The 16495-nt window shown below is 35.4% G+C and overlaps 1 protein-coding gene across 1 annotated transcript; it reads left to right on the forward strand.

The window, feature by feature from the left end:
* The first annotated feature begins 421 nt into the window (after positions 1-421).
* LOC136203561 (UDP-galactose/UDP-glucose transporter 7) lies at positions 422-7229 on the forward strand. The gene is made up of 7 exons (XM_065994749.1): positions 422-781; positions 880-985; positions 2622-2867; positions 5021-5131; positions 5217-5375; positions 6699-6842; positions 6928-7229. Exons 1-7 carry the CDS (start codon positions 741-743, stop codon positions 7090-7092), a joined length of 972 nt encoding a protein of 323 aa, XP_065850821.1. The 5' UTR covers positions 422-740; the 3' UTR covers positions 7093-7229.
* Positions 7230-16495: the final 9266 nt, after the last annotated feature.

Genomic DNA, 16495 nt, shown 5'->3' on the forward strand with positions numbered 1-16495 from the left:
ATTCATAGAATTTTTAATTGAAAATTTTACTAAGCATAGATCCCTATTTTATAAGTACATATTCCTAAAACTTTTAAATCAAAGTATTTTTTTACAAATAATATATGATTTATTTTTGTACTTTTCTCACTTAAAAATGAAAATTAAACAAATAAAATGAAATTACGGTACCCACGCTTGAAAAGACTCGAATCTTGAGTGACTATAAATGTAATTTAAACAACTACTTTTACCGCCAATTGCATAATCGTAATTTACCGTAATTTCACAGGTTTAATCGTCTTTTAGTACTATTAATCACGTGGTTAAGTTTTAATATCGTACGACCGTTCCCATTTTAGTCTGATTAATCCTTAGATTTTGAACTAACCATTATCGCACACACAAGTCTCTATCTGCCCATCAAAAAAATTCAACAGCAAATCCAATCACTTCTTCCCTCTATCAATGGCTTTTCCCCCCTTCCATGCTCTTGCCAGCTGTTTCTCCAATTCTCCATTATATATATACACATATTTTATCAGTTTTCCCCGATCTCGAAGCGGAAGTCCACTCTCTACTTCAGATCTCTTGATCCGAACAGAAAATGTAATTGTAATTGAGTCCGGGTTTCGATTTTGATGTGGTTATCGGGAAATTGATTAGGTTTTCCTGATGATGTGATTTTACTGGGCTGCGAGAGTGAGATTACGCTGGGAAGAGATTGATTTCTTGATTGAAATTGATATCTATAATCGGCGATGGAGAATCGGATGGATATTGAGAGTGGTTCTTTGTTGAGGTGATTTCGTTTATTTTCAATTGATTTGATTTGATGTTTAATTGTTGTGTATCTTCTGGATGTGTTGATTTTAACTCGTTGATGATATGGAATTGTAGTTTAATTTCGGCAGTATCTTATGGGATTGCTTCAATGGCGATGGTTTTTATTAATAAGGCAATTCTTATGCAGTATTCTCAGTCAATGACACTTCTCACTCTGCAGGTTTGTTTCAGAATTCATTAGCATTTAATTTGATTTGATTCTAGTTACTTTTTTGCATAAAATTTTGTATTCTCTGTTTGGTTGTCTGAGGCTCTGAGCAACTTGCAACTTGCGACTGTAGGTTTAATATATCTGTTGCCACCCCGTTATTGTCCCAAAACTTCAAGTGCGCCCTCAACTTTTAAAAGTTCCAAATGACCTCTGTTCTTGTTCAATTGCATTCAATAACACTATATTCTTGTCCAATTGAATTCAATAGCCCTCTATTCTTGTCTAATTTCATTCAATAAACCCATATTCTTGCCCAATTGCATTAAATAACCCCAAAGCTTCAACTTGAACTTTTCAACTTTCCGGTGAACTTTCACTTCTCTCGTTTTCAGCATCCAACAAATTCTATCCAGAAATAGGTGGTTATTGAATGCAATTAGACAAGAATAAGGATCATTTGGAACTTTTGAATGTTAAGGGGGCAATTGAAGTTTTGGCCCTTTGTATAATTAGCGTACTGCTCCTTCATCTAAACACAAGTTAGTCATGACATAAAAGGGCGGCCTGGTGCACTACCTGTCCCCGCTGAGCGAGGGTCCGGGGAGGGGTCCCACCACAAGGGTGTACTGGGAGCAACCCTTCCCCTACCAATTTATTTGGCAAGAGGCCGCTCCTAAGACTCGAACCCGTGACCTCTTGGTCACACGATAACAACGTTTACGGTTGCGCCAAGGCTCGCCCTCTTAGTGATGACATACCCTATATAAATAAATGACAGGACTTAACAAAAAGACTAGTTATAGAAAGCATACTTCATGATGGTAAATGCTATAAATCAAACATTAGATAGAGCAGTAAAAGAGTATTTGATAAGTGATGAAATGATAACTTTAGTTATAAAATAGAGATAATTACAAAAATAAACCTTGTAGTTTCATGCATTTGCACATGTGTTTTAAAATTTTGCAAACGCCGGTCTGGAGTTTCCTTGACTTGAAAATTTAGAAATTTTTTATAAAACCGTTAGTAACCAATAGAAATTTGAGTCAGTATATTTACTTCTTTTCTTGTTTTGAATGTTTGCCAGATAGGCAAATTTTGATGGTTTTAGTGAAAAGTTATGTCTTTGTAAATGGAAGAACCTTGAGACTCGTGTTTGCAAACTTTTAATTTAAACTATGGGGACGTTTTTGCGAATGTGTAAAATCACAAGGTTTATTATTATACATTGCCTTGTAAATTTATATTTTAAATATTAGAAAATAAAAAGAATTTGGTGGAAGCGATTTTGGCCTCCACCGGATTTCAAATCTCATCCACCTATGTATGCATTCACCAATGGCTCAATTTCAAATCTAATCCGCCTAACCGCCTATTACATAGGTGTATGAGATTTGAAATTGAGCCATAGGTTAGGCGGATGAGATTTGAAATTGAGCCATTGGTGAATGCATTCCTCCACCTGTTGCACAGTCATTTTGGACAAAAAATGCCACAACTTCGGAAATATTTTCAAAAGAAACACAAAATAGGAAATAGTTAGGATTTTTACCACAAACATATCAATGTCCCGAAAACATTAGCATTTGATTTGGTTCTAGTTCCTTTGCGGCATAAATTTATATTCTGTGTTTGGTTGTTTTAGCAATTGGCAACTGCTTTGCTTATACACGTTGGCCGGCAAATGGGATATACAAAAGCCAAGGGAGTAGATATGCAAACGTCAAAGAGACTTCTCCCAGTTTCACTCTTTTACAATGCTAATGTGGCATTTGCTTTGGCAAGTTTAAAGGGGGTTAATATTCCTATGTATATTGCAATTAAGAGACTTACCCCGCTTGCTGTACTTGTTGCTGGCTTCTTTTCAGGAAAAGGAAAACCTACAGCTCAGGTTTGTGCTGCCATTGTGTCAAATCATTTTGCAATTATACGTTTTTTGCAGTCTGTTTGTGCAGATAAAATGTTCTACTTCTGTTATATCATATGTTAATAGCTATGTTGCACTGAAATGCCTATTCAGTAGCATTTCGTGCCTGTTTCCGTTTGAAGTCCGTGTAACCATATCCTGGTCATTTCAGTTTTTGTTTCCATTGCAACGTATGTTAAATAGAGCTTTAAAACTAGGATCAAAGCATCCGGAGGCATTAATCTTTGTTGTTTTTAGACATTGAGAGTTCATGATCTTTAATTTTCACTAGTTGAACCCTTGAATGGAATTGGGATATCGATAGAATATAATGACATAGAGCCACTTTGACGTTCCCTTTGAAATAAGGCATGGAAAAAAGACACTACGAAGTTCTTCGAGAGTTAAGAAGGAAACTGATAGAAACCCAGATTAAAGAAATACAGAACAGAGATCACAAACTTGCAAATTGAAGGGGAAGGTTGATTCGTATTATTAATCCGATAAGATAGAAAGGTTACAAAGAAGTAGGCTAAGCCTCCACAGGAAATAACTTCCCTCTCTACCCTAAAGCAGAGCCCTGCAAATCATTGCAGAAGGATACACAAAAACAGCCTGCCACTCCATCAAAACGTAACCTTCTAACTAAACATTCTAGACCTGCCAGCTAACAGAGAGAATAACTAACTGTGCCACCTCACCCCTATGCATAACAAACTTACAGTAACAAAACCCATTCTGCCCCTATGTAATCTTCTTCTTGCGTGTATAAACTATCAGCTCCTTTGGTCTTTGGGCTGGTTGAGCTAAAAGGCCCACATCAGTTGCAGGGCCCAAATCAGTTGCAAGATCTCTATCAGAAACTTCGAGCTCATATTGGTCATGAGGTGAGAATGGGAATTGAACTCTATGAGATCTGTTCTCCCATTGTTCTTCGGTAGCTCAATGGTAGATTTTTATTTTTACGCATTGAGCCCTTGATTAAAGGGCTTGGGTACTTAGGGTATTTAAGGATTCAATGCATAGGTTTTCAAATGATCAAGGGAATAAAGATTAGGAGCTTTAGTATAAGTTTGTGAATGACGCAGATGAAGTGCTCAATGTGTGAAAATAAAGACCAGGAGCTCAATGTGTAAAACCAACAAAGATCTGGAACAATAGAAACCGAAAACAGCACACACAACAAATAGGGAAATAGAATTTTATCAATAAGCTTGAACACAACAAATCACCTGTCTCTTAGTTCCCATATTACCCTTTATGCGTACTACCATATTCTCTATCATTAAATCCTTGATGAAACATGTTAAAGAGTACTTATCTTGAGTATTATATTCTCATTTAAACTAGGCTTAATACATCAAGGCCCCCCTGAACTTGCTTAGAGTGATCTATCAGCCCCCTGAACTTGTTTGAAGTGATATAAATTTCAGTTTGTCCAAATCTGTGAAACAATCAAAATTTTAAAAATAAAAGTCTAATTCATGATTCTAAATCTTCAAAACAAATTAACTTTCTATCTTTTAGACCTTTAGGGCCTTTTTTACAGATTTAGGGAGTTAATTATGTCACTTTAAGCAAGTTCAGGGGCCAGATAGGCTTTTGGGACAAGATCAGGGGCAACTGATGTATTAAGCCTTTTGTCATGGAACCGTTTTAGCTAAAAGCTCAAGTTGATAGTTAAGGCCCAATCATATATCTTAATATCTGACACACCCCCACACGCAAATGCCCACTGGGCTTGAAGCGTGCACAACGCAGGCCCAAATTACCATGTCCTGCAAATAACTCAACAAATGGGGCTGCCAGGAATCGAACCCTGGACCACTTGATCACACTGGCTCTAATACCATGTCATGGAACCAATTGAACTAAAAGCTCGAGCTTATAGTTAAAGGTCCACTCATATTAATATCTGACACACCCCACACGCGAATGCCCACTGGGCTTGAAGCGCGCACAAACACAGGCATAACTCAACAAATGGGGCTGCCAGGAATCGAACCTTAGACCACTGGCTCTGATACCATGTCATGGAACCGTTTTAGCTAAAAGCTCAAGCTGATAGTTAAAGGTCCAATCATATATCTTAATATCTGACACCTTTAAACTAATAATATGTTTCTTCCTTGTATCAGGTGACTCTTTCAGTATTATTAACTGCTGCTGGAGTTCTTATAGCTGCACTTGGAGATTTTTCCTTTGATCTATTTGGATACAGCATGGCCCTTATTTCTGTATTTTTCCAGGTTAATTAATAAGTCGTTAATTTCGGTGGATACGAACTCCATAGTGTCTTTTTATGCTAATTTTGCTGCTGCTTTAAAAATGTAGACAATGTACCTTGTGCTGGTTGAGAAATCTGGTGCAGAGGATGGACTCTCTTCAATCGAAATAATGTTCTACAACAGCTTTTTATCTGTTCCGTTTTTGGCATTTCTTATTATATCTACCGGAGAATTTCCGAATTCTTTGTCATTACTATATGCGAAGGTTAGAATCTCAAACCCTTCATTAATTTGAACTTTCCTGCATTCATAGGGTTCTAGTCTACATTGTTATCTAATGTGCGCCTGAGGCACAAAAAGCGCTAGGATCTAGACATGCCGTAGCAAAAAGGTCATCTCTGTTTAAGAGGCGTGCGCCTTTGTGAACCTAGCGACTTGCTGGAGGCGTGCCTATTCCCAATTTATAACCGAGACAGTTTTTTTTAGGGTTCCTAGTTACAAAGTGGTAGTTTCAATTTCAACCCTTCCTTATCTATATCATCTACCGTTGAAGAAAATGCTTATCATACTAAAAAATATCATGAATGCATCTACTTCAAGGCTAAAACTAGGGTTGTAATCGAGCCGAGTCAAGCCGAACTTTGGCCTGCTCATGCTCTGCTCGTTAGAAAATTGACGAGCTCGGCTGGTGCTCGAGTTCAACATCCTCTGTGTGAGCTTCTTGCAAGCTTGTGCACGAGCTTTGCTCGCGAGCAACTTGCTAATTCTGTTCATGAATTTCGCTCGCGAACAGCTGAATAATTATGTTCATTTAAGTATGTTCATTTGAAATTTCTTTAACATAAAACTACATAGTTTTGAAACCTACAAAACTACGTTTTACATTTCCCCACTTTAGAAATAAAATTATTAAAAAAATAATCAAACCAAGCTTGCTCGTGAGCATATTCATGAACATTATAATCGAGCTTGTTCATGACCCTGTAATCGAGCCTGTTCTCGAGCTTTCGAGCCGAGTTTTGCTGTGCTCAAGCTCGGCTCATTTATAAATCGAGCCGAACACACTCGAGCTTTTATCGAGTCGGCTCATTTACAGCCCTAGCTAAAACGCCATCTTCTAGTGTTTGAGAAAAAAACTCCTAAACTCCTTAGAGATGAAGAGGAAGATTAATCTGACTTTGTAGATGAGTAACTTGAAGACGAAGAGGATGAGATTGAGAACCTTGAAGAAGAATTTGAGTATTTCGTTGAACTTTTGTCTTTAGATTTAGAATCTATTATGAATTACGATGATGAAAAAGTTAATTTGAAATTAATTTCATGCTAAAATCTATGATTAAGATTACGGATAATTGGATATAATTTAGTACTCGACTATTTATTGCATTTTAGAAATGTTAATAGTTGATATATTATTTTTCCTTAGTGTGCCTTGTGTCGCTCAGGTGCGCACTTGGGCTCTGCGCCTAGGCTCTAAAACCCCTTGGTGATCCTTAGATATTATAAATATGAAGAGTTAATATGTTCCGTTGTTTGATTTGATATGCGGAAGCGACTTCTAACTCGAAAACCATTTCAAAAATTGCAGAGTAATTCTTTATCATTTTTGGCGATACTTTTTCTTTCACTGGTGATGGGAATTGTTCTCAATTACACCATGTTCTTATGTACTATAGTCAATTCTGCTCTAACAACGACCATTGTCGGAGTCCTCAAAGGTGTCGGTTCAACGGTACGTTCCGTGTATCATTCATTATTTTTCGAGTGGTTTGATTTCGTAACTGCATAAGCTTGAAGTCTATTTCTTTGATGTTCAGACCCTCGGATTTATCTTGCTGGGCGGCGTGAAGGTACACGGTTTGAATGTGACCGGATTGGTAATCAACACGGCCGGAGGGGTATGGTATTCGTATGCCAAATATACGCAAAAGAAGAGCAAGCCACCGAAGTTGATGTCGGATGTCGAAGCTCATCGGAAATGATTAGTTATAGCTTAGTTTTCTGTTATAATTTACTGATATATATATAAATGAATGAAGCAATAGTGAAATGATTGTCTTTTTTTTTTCCTCTCTTCATAATATTACTGCTAGGCGGTTCAGGCGCCCGAGTTTTTAAACCTCGCAATGGCTAGTCAATGGCTAAGCAGTGATTAGTCCGGCAATGTTCGGTTGATTATCTGGCAATATCCAAACACCTTCAATTGAAGGTGCTACCTTGATCAACGGCTACTGATAGGGTTGTTAAAATGAGTCATGATACAGTTATGTAATGCAAATTAAATGAATTAGGGTATAGGCGGGTTTAAGTTTAAATGATTCGACACGGATTAAAATAAACAGGTTGAGTTGTGGGTTGACTCATCAACCCGTTATAAACGTGTTTAACCTGTTTAATTTAACGGTAAATAATATAATTTTATGGGTAAATAATTTATTAGTCCCCTAGTTTTTACCTAACACACTGTTTAGTCCCTTATTTTGAAAAACACATTTTAATGTCCTTATCTTTTGCCAATATTAATCTTGTGGTCCTTTTATCTATTTTTTTAGATTTTGAACCGAACATATCTTAGCTTTTAGGACAACCACGGTACAATACAAGTTGACCATGTTACTCTGTTATTTTATATACATCTGTTTGTGTTAAAATGTAACGATTATAAGTCTAAAAAAATTAGACAAAAGGACCAAAGGGTTAATATTGGCAAAAGCTAGGGACCTTATAATGTGTTTTTCAAAATAGAGGAACTAAACAGTGTGTTAGGTAAAAAGTAGGGGACTAATAAATTATTTACCCTAATTTTATTGTACTTAGTTGAATTTTGACTTGTTGGATTGAATTATGTTTGTTTAGTTGATTTTTTTTTTAATGTGTTTAATTAATCATAAAAAAAATGTGTTTAATTAAAGTATTTAGTGACTTAAATGTTAGAATATTTTGAATTTGTTTCGTATGTTTGATCTTTTTTTCTTTTTTAGAGTTTTTTAGATTTAGAAATTAGGTTTATTAATAAATATTGTAAAAGGGAAAATGGATTAGTGAATTTACAATTCTTTCAGTTGATTTTATTATATAATGAGTTAAATGGTTTAAATGGGCCGTGTTATTTTTAAGGTCAAATACATTATTATCATAATTAAGTATAAAATTTCAAGTAAGTCATATTACCAAACTTAATTCTTAATATGTCATTATTTTCTATATATTGTGTATCATAATTTAAAAATTTTAGACCCTCTTTGTTTGGGGGAAAATATTCTGCAGGAAAATATTTTTCCAATTTTCCAGTGTTTGTTTGGGCAAGAAAATAAGTCAAATATGGGTGGCTCGAAACAAGTTCTACTTCCAGAATGTACAGTTTAATGGTGTTGAGGTCCTGTGGACTATTAGTTTTTTTTGTTAGGCTGAGATTGGTAGATTCTCACTCATTTCCTTCCAGTATTTTTTGAGGTTTGGAAGTGTTCTTTTTGGTTTTTGCTCTGCTGAGCATTGAGTCTTTCATTTTTTGTTTTATGGTTTTTCACTGTGTTTTTATGCTGGTTGCTTTCAATAATATTGTGCTTTTTGCTTGATCAAAAAAAATAAGTCAAAGGAAAATAAGTTGCAAGTCAATGGAAAATGAAGGAAGAAATAAGGGAAAATGTTTTACCCTTTTCAAAAGGGTAAAACATTTTCCCCAAAACATACGAGAATATGAAAAAAAAAACCCAACAAAACCTTAAAAATGTGAACAAACGTGAAAAACAAAAAAAAATGCAAAAAAAAAAAACAAACACTTGAAAAAGCACAAAACATGAACAACGCGAAAAAGTGAGAAAACGCGAATTATACAAAAACGTGAAAAATACAAAAAAAAACACGAAAACGTGAAAAAATACGAAAAAACGAAAACACGAAAAATGTTAAAACACAAAAACGTGACAATAAGTGAAAAACGCGATAAACATGAAAAGGGGAAAATGCAAACAAAACACAAAAACGTAAAAAACACAAAAACATGAAAAATACGAAAAACATGAAAACGTGAATAACACGAAAAAGTAACAAAGTGAAAAATAAAAAACGCGGAAAAAAAAGGAAAACGTGAAAAAGGGAAAAACCGAAAAACTAAACGTGGAAACACGAAAAATAAAGAAAAAATACAAAAAAACACAATAACGTTAATAACACGAGAAAACTTACAAAAAATGCCAAAAATGTGAAAAACGTTTTTCGTGTTTTTAACATTAATTTTTTTTACATTTTCGTGTTTTTCCACTTTTTTCCATGTTTTTAATATTTTTTTTACTTTTCGTGATTTTTGCATTTTTCTACTTTTCATGTTTTTAACAAATTTTCACGTTTTTTTTTTGTGTTCTTTCACATTTTTAGTGGTTGGAAAATATTTTTCAGTGTTGTAACCAAACATCGAAAAATATTTTCCACTGTTGTTGCCAAATACAGAAAAATATTTTATTTTCTTGCATAATATTTCCCCTGCATAAAATTTTACAGAACATTATATGTTTCCCCAAGCAAACGGGGCCCTAGATTCCAATTTATAAATCATAAACCCTAAAAACTATATTCTAAACTTTTAATTTATAAATTCTAATCCTTAAAATATATTAAAAGTACCGATTTTACTAGTTTTACATAATTTAAAATTAGAACTTGGCATAGTTGTAAATAGTTTTTACAAAGATAAATTTCTATGTAATTTTCTCTTATTTTTACATCATTTTCCTTTCATTTAGTTAAGCACATTAAACAAGGGTTAAATGAGTCAATTAGTATCAACTCATTTTTTTTTTTGGTAGAAATAGGAAAGAAAACAAACAAACAAAGAAAAAACTAACCCGGGATCAACCTAGGCAGGCTGGCCCCAATTCTATCCTCTAACAGAAGAGACGAGAGAAAGATGGGAGGAACAGAAAGGGTAGAAACACCTAACATCCCCTCATGCCCAGCTGCCGCCAAGCGATCCGCAACCCGGTTCTGTTCCCTGTAGATGTGGTTGAACTCTAAGAACTCAAAGGAAGGGTGAAGCCTTAAAATGGCTTTGATAAGATTTTGGCTGTTAAGACAAATAGCCTGGTTATCTGAAATCCTGTTGATCGCCTCCAAGTTATGAGATTCCACCGATAACCTCCTAACACCCAGGCTAATAGCAAGCTTTATTCCTGAGAGAATACCCCAAAGTTCTGCCGAAAAGGAAGAACCCATCCCCAGGTTATGGGTGAAACCAGCCAGCCAGGCGCCACCTGCATCACGAAGAACTCCTCCGGTAACAATTTTGTCATTGTTAAGGCATGAGCCATCCGTATTCAGCTTCACAACCTCTTCTCTTGGTTTGCTGCAACTAACGAGATGGACCTCTCTATTCTGGGTAGATCTGACCAGGGGGTCCCCTTTGAAGCCCTCAGTAATAATAGAGAGTTTTTTTCGAGAAGAAATCAAGTAAATCAGGGATAAGGACAGTTTTATCAGCAAAGATCTCCTCGTTCCTCCACTTCCAAATTTGGTGACAGATGATAGCAAAGAAAATATCACCATGTTCCATGTTAGCCAATAACTTATCAACTCATTTAATAAATAGATTGTGTCATGTAAACTCATTTATCAAATAGACAATGTCAGTTAGGCGCATGTTTTCTTTTAGGGCAGTTTGGTTTAGTTAGGCCCTGTTTGATAACCATTTTCAGCACTTAAAATTAATAAATTAAGTGCTTATTGCTTTTAAACTTGTTTGATGACATAACTTAAATATTTCAGTTAAGTCACAGAATCACTTATTCGGGTAAGTCAAAAGATTTAACTTAAAATGTTAAGTTAAATATTATTAATTAATATTTTTAAATTCAGTACTTATTTTTAGTATTTATCAAACAGTTATATCATTTAATACTCCAGTATTCATATTATTCAGCACTTAAAATTCACTGCTTATTTTTTCAGCACTTAATTTTAAGTTTTATCAAATACCACCTTACTTATATTTAGCAATTTATTGTTTGTTGATAGCTAATAAAAGTTATCTGGTTTTGTTTCTAAAATGGGTATAAACATTTGTTTTTCAATTCTAATTCAAAGTGAAAGAAAAAAAGAATTACAAAAAGGAGAATCAAACGGATATTTATGGCCTGTTTGTTTTACCTATTGTTTGCTGTTACAGTTTATTGTTGATGTTTGCTGTTGGAAAAAACTGATTTTCCAAAAAGCAGAGATTCTCTGCTTTTGTAAAAGGCTGCTTTTCGGGTGTAAAAGGCAAACAGGAGATCATTAACCAAACACCTAATGCCGCTTTCCAGATGTAAAAGGCAAACAGGAGGTCACTAACCAAACATCTAAAACTCTCAATTTTAAAGTGAAAACGCAAAAAGGAGCATGAAAAGGAGCAACCAAACACCCCCTTAAACTACATACTATTTGATTCTGACTAATACTTGTCCGTCTGTGTGGTTGGTCCTATCCAAATGAAATTTCACTCCAACTTGTGTGTCATATTATAACTCAAAAAGACCGTGTATACACATGATATCGTGAGTCATGTCTTACCTGAATTCTTATTACATGTTAGACAAAAAAAATTTATTTAAAATCATATATTTATCAAGTTTTGTAAATGGGTGGCGTAACGAGTCTAAATATATAAATGGATCTCAAATTGGGTTGGTTTTATAATTTACCATGTATATATTTATTTGGGTCAAATACATGAATATCATAATTAAATACAAAATTACAACTAAGTCATATCACCAAACTTAATTTTTAATATGCTATTATTTTATATATATTATGATTTTACATTATAATTTAAAAAATGTACACACCAATTCATAAATCATAAACCCCAGAAAATATATTCCAGATTTCTAATTTATAAATTCTAATCCTTAAAATATATTAAAAGTACTGATTTTACTAGTTTGATATAATCCAAAATTATGACCTGATATAGTTGTAAATAATTTTTAAAAATTGAATTTCTATGTAATTTTTCCTATTTATTTATATATATTTGATAATAAATTCGTTACTAGAAAAGAAGAATGGGAAAATTACAAAACTGGGTCAAATGGGAGGCCCATTTACATATTTAACCCATTTACTAATCCTACTATATATCTAGACTGATTTTGTGTGACTTTTCCATAATACCCTCAATATTTACGCGCGGCTCGCTCTATCCCGTCCGACTTCGCATATTCGACCATATGCGAAGCCTGCGAAGCTGATGTTTGTATTTACTTAATGAATTTAGTTCGCATATGCGAAGCCTGCGAAGCTGAAGTTTGTTTTGCTTGATGTATTTAGTTTGCATATGCGAATGCTGGATATGACTTGAAGCTAATTCGCGAAGTGGTATATAACAAAAAATGGCAAACAACAACGGATTCTAACATTAAAATCATAACATTATCAAAATTTACAAGAAGATTGCCACAATAACAACATTCAAATCATAACATTATCAAAATTTACAACAAGATTGCCACAATAACAACATTCAATCATAACATTATCAAAATTTACAACAAGATTGACACAATGAACTCTCCTAACGAATCATTTCAAAGTGAACCTAACTAATCTGGTACCAATCAGATGAGTAATCTTGGTGGGCACCGTGAGACACATCCATCCCAAAAGGTTTGGACTTCCAGACCTTTTGGGATGGACGTCTCCCACGGTGCACACCAAGATTACTCATCCGATTCAAGATTGGTACCGGATTAAGTTAGGTCCACTTTGAAGATTGGCACCATGGGATGGACGTGTCCCATGGTGCACCCCAAGATTGACAAAACCTCTCCTAACCAACCACTTTAGGAGTGAATGTGTCAGTCTTGGGGAAGCTCATCCCTATACAGGAAGGAAAATCATCTCCCCTGCAGCCCAGTACGTCGCTTCCAGAAAGGGATGTTACGTATTCAACCACCTTCAGAAAAAATTAATCGTGTTAGGCAGGGAAAAAGACGATTTTGGCTTCGTGAAATGAAGATTAGCGAAGCATGCGAATGTAAATGTGCAGGGTTTTACTTCGCATATCGATGCTTTCGCGAAGTCTGCGAGGTCAGAAACGTGACTATCTACGTCGCATATCGATGCTTTCGCGAAGTCTGCGAGGTTTGAAACGTGAGGATCTATTCGCGAACTAATCGATTCGCGAGGTAGATCCATACGTTTCAGACGCTTTCTCTTCGCATATCTTCGCGAAATCAACGATTAACGAAGTAGATCGTCACTTTCCAGGCTCGTTCTCTTCGTAAAGCTTAGCGAAACCATCGATTGCGAAGTGAATTCATGAAAAAAACGCAGAAAAAAAAACAGATACTTACATTTTTCGCCCCTTTCACCCCCAAAAGCGACAATAACAATATGATCACATGGGAAGACCGAAGGAAATAACGTAGAAAAACCATTTCTTTGATGGTAACAAGAAGAAAGAAACCAAGCAACGAACAGGAAGATGAAAAACCATGGCTTCGTTTTCTAGGGTTGGGAAGTTGCAGAATCAAGAGATGAAGAGAGGAAAAAGAGAAATTCATCGTGATTTTAACTAAATGGTGCAGATTTCGTACAATTTAAAGGAAAAAAGGAAGATCAAAAGTCTTGAAATCATTAATGCATGAGCAACTTTTCGCATAACCAAGGAGATAGGGGGAACGGCGATTCGCGAGTGGTGGAAGTAGGAAGGTTAGGGGTATTATGGGAAAGTCACACAAAATTAGTCTAGATATATAGTAGGATTAGTAAATGGGTTAAATATGTAAATGGTCTCCCATTTAACCCAGTTTTGTAATTTTTACAAGAAGAATTGCAGAGAGGAAAGAGAAAGTACGTGGGGGCATGATGCCTGTTGAAGGAGAAATATGGTTTTGGATATTAACTATTTCGGCGTTGTAGTTATGTTTTTGATAAAGAAAGCTGCCCCAATTTTATTCATCAATGATTCTTCTTTTTCACCTTTCTTTTTTATTTGTTTTTTATTTTACTTTTACTCACCTTTAATAAAAAGAAAGTTCAATAAAAAAAAAAAAAAAAAGTTGTTGTTCATATTAAACATCATACTTAAAAAGGATTGTTCATTCGCGGGTTTGGTTTGGAATTTTTTTCATCAGAGAATCCCCTTAGATGTTAATGCTACTGGTTTTCTTGATTGGATGAAATTGGTTTTTGCTCAGCTCAGTTATGAACGATGTTGTTTATGGGCTATGATAGTTTGGAACCTTTGATGGGGAAGGAATCAGAAAATTTGGAGATCAGTAAATGTTTCTGCGCGGGATATTGTAAGTCGAGCTGCTGTTTTTTTGCAGAATTGGCGGGATGCACATAATCGGCCAAGTAATGTCTGTCGAAGATCTGTGGCTGATACAGGAAATGATATTACCAGGCGATGGGTTAGACCGGTTCGTGGGCAGCTGAAGGTAGGGGTGTTAACGAGCCGAGCCGAGACCGAACCCTGCCAGGCTCGGCTCGGCTCGATTAAATTTTTACTCGAGCTCGGCTCAGCTCGATTAAATTTTTACTCGAGCTTGGCTAGGCTCGAAACTCGACGAGCCTTGAAATTTCAGGCTCGGCTCGAGCTCGAAAAGTTCGCGAGCCTGAAATTTTTAGGCTCAAATCGAGCTTCACATATGCCGAGTTCGAAAAAAGCTCACGAGCTCGATTCATCTGTATTCAAAAGTGTTTTTTTTTTCACATTTTCTGAATTAATTTTAACCTGTAATAGTTTAAACCTAAATTTGGGTATTATGTATTTGGGTCCAAAAACTATTATTAGGTACTACTTAAAAAAAAGGTTATTTATTACAATTTTTCATATTTATTAATAATAAAATATATAACATATTATAAATTAAATATTAATAAAATATATTAATTAAAATAGTCGAGCCGGCTCGCGAGCTTTCGAACCGAACCTCTCTAAGCTTGGTATTGGCTCGTTAATGTCTCGAGCCGGTCGCGAGCTCGAGTCGAGCTTTGACCGAGCTTTAACCAAGCCGAGCTCGAATAGTTCGCGAGCCACCCTAGCTCATTAACACCCCTAGCTGAAGGTTAATGTAGATGCGTCTATTGTGCCTGGTTCGAACTTCCTGGGAATCGGTGCTGTTTTACGGGATAGTGATGGTTCCTTCTGTGGAGCTTTTGCACGAAAATTTCCTGGTTTATTTCAGGCCCGCGAGGGAGAAGCCGTGGGTATTCGGGAAGCTCTGAGTTGGATTAAAAGAATGGATTTGGATGGGGTTGTGGTGGAGTCAGATGCAGCTAATGTAGTTGCACATATTTATGAGCCCAGTTTTAGATCTGCGTATGGTATTATTATCAATGACTGTAAGTGGTTTTTGAATGCTTTCTCTAATGTTAGAGTCATCTTTGTTGGGCGTTCAGCGAATGTCGTTGCTCATGAACTTGCTAGAGTAGCGCTTTCTTTGTCTGATGCCATGGAGTGGACGAGTAGTCCGCCTCCTTTTATTTATAATGCTTTATTCACTGATTCTGTTTAATATATTCCAGTTTGGTTTCAAAAAAAAAAGGGTAATTAATTTATTAATTCCTATATTTTGACAAAACACACTGTTTAGTCTCCGTATTTTCAAAAACACACGGTAAGGTCCCTAACCTTTTTTTCGATGAACTGCTTAGTCCCTTCCATTAGATTCTCATGAAGATTCTGTTAGTCAATTTGGATTAGCAGAAACATCTTTCGTCATCACTAAAGCAGTTGGCAGTAAACATGAGTTGAGAATATGGAGGAAATTAAACTCACCATTGAGAGTAAGAGGATTTCCACCTTCAATTCTAACAGAAAAAGTAAGCGAGAGAGATTTGAGTCGATTTCTACCTTCAATTCAAACAGGAAGAGTGAGCATGAGTGATTCGATTGTGGATTAGGGATTCAATCCTTTCTCCATTTTTTTGTGAGCGCGAGTTGTGAGAGAACGACATAGAGGTGTGAATTGCTTTTGACTGATAAATAGTAAAGGGTAATTTAGTAATTTCCGAATTCATAAACGGTAAAAAATCTAACAAACAGACGGAAGGACTAAACAGTTCACTGAGAAAAATGATAATTTACCGTGTGTTTTTAAAAATACAAAGACTAAACAGTATGTTTTGTCAAAATATAGGAACTAATAAATTAATTACCCTACTAACAATTATTCAAGTGTCTTATTTATAGTTGTTAGATTCGGATCAGAGGTCAACCTAGTTCAATCGGGACCGGTCGCCAGTAGCAAATACAAGATTGTTCGGTTGTGGGGCCGATTTTACACGTGGTGTGTAAAAAAAAATTGCTAAATCGTACTTATTCACTTTTTTTCATATATATATACATTTTATAATCTGAGTGGTCAATGACCAATTTTTAAGTACCAATGTAAAACTTCTTAA

Source organism: Euphorbia lathyris, chromosome 8 (assembly GCF_963576675.1).
Source record: "Euphorbia lathyris chromosome 8, ddEupLath1.1, whole genome shotgun sequence".
Classification (NCBI taxonomy): domain Eukaryota; kingdom Viridiplantae; phylum Streptophyta; class Magnoliopsida; order Malpighiales; family Euphorbiaceae; genus Euphorbia; species Euphorbia lathyris.

Coding starts and splice junctions, on each gene's coding strand:
- LOC136203561 (XM_065994749.1), top strand. CDS start 741: ATGGAGAATCGGATGGATATTGAGAGTGGTTCTTTGTTGAG. Junction 782..879: donor GAGAGTGGTTCTTTGTTGAG/GTGATTTCGTTT, acceptor ATGGAATTGTAG/TTTAATTTCGGCAGTATCTT. Junction 5,132..5,216: donor TTATTTCTGTATTTTTCCAG/GTTAATTAATAA, acceptor TTAAAAATGTAG/ACAATGTACCTTGTGCTGGT.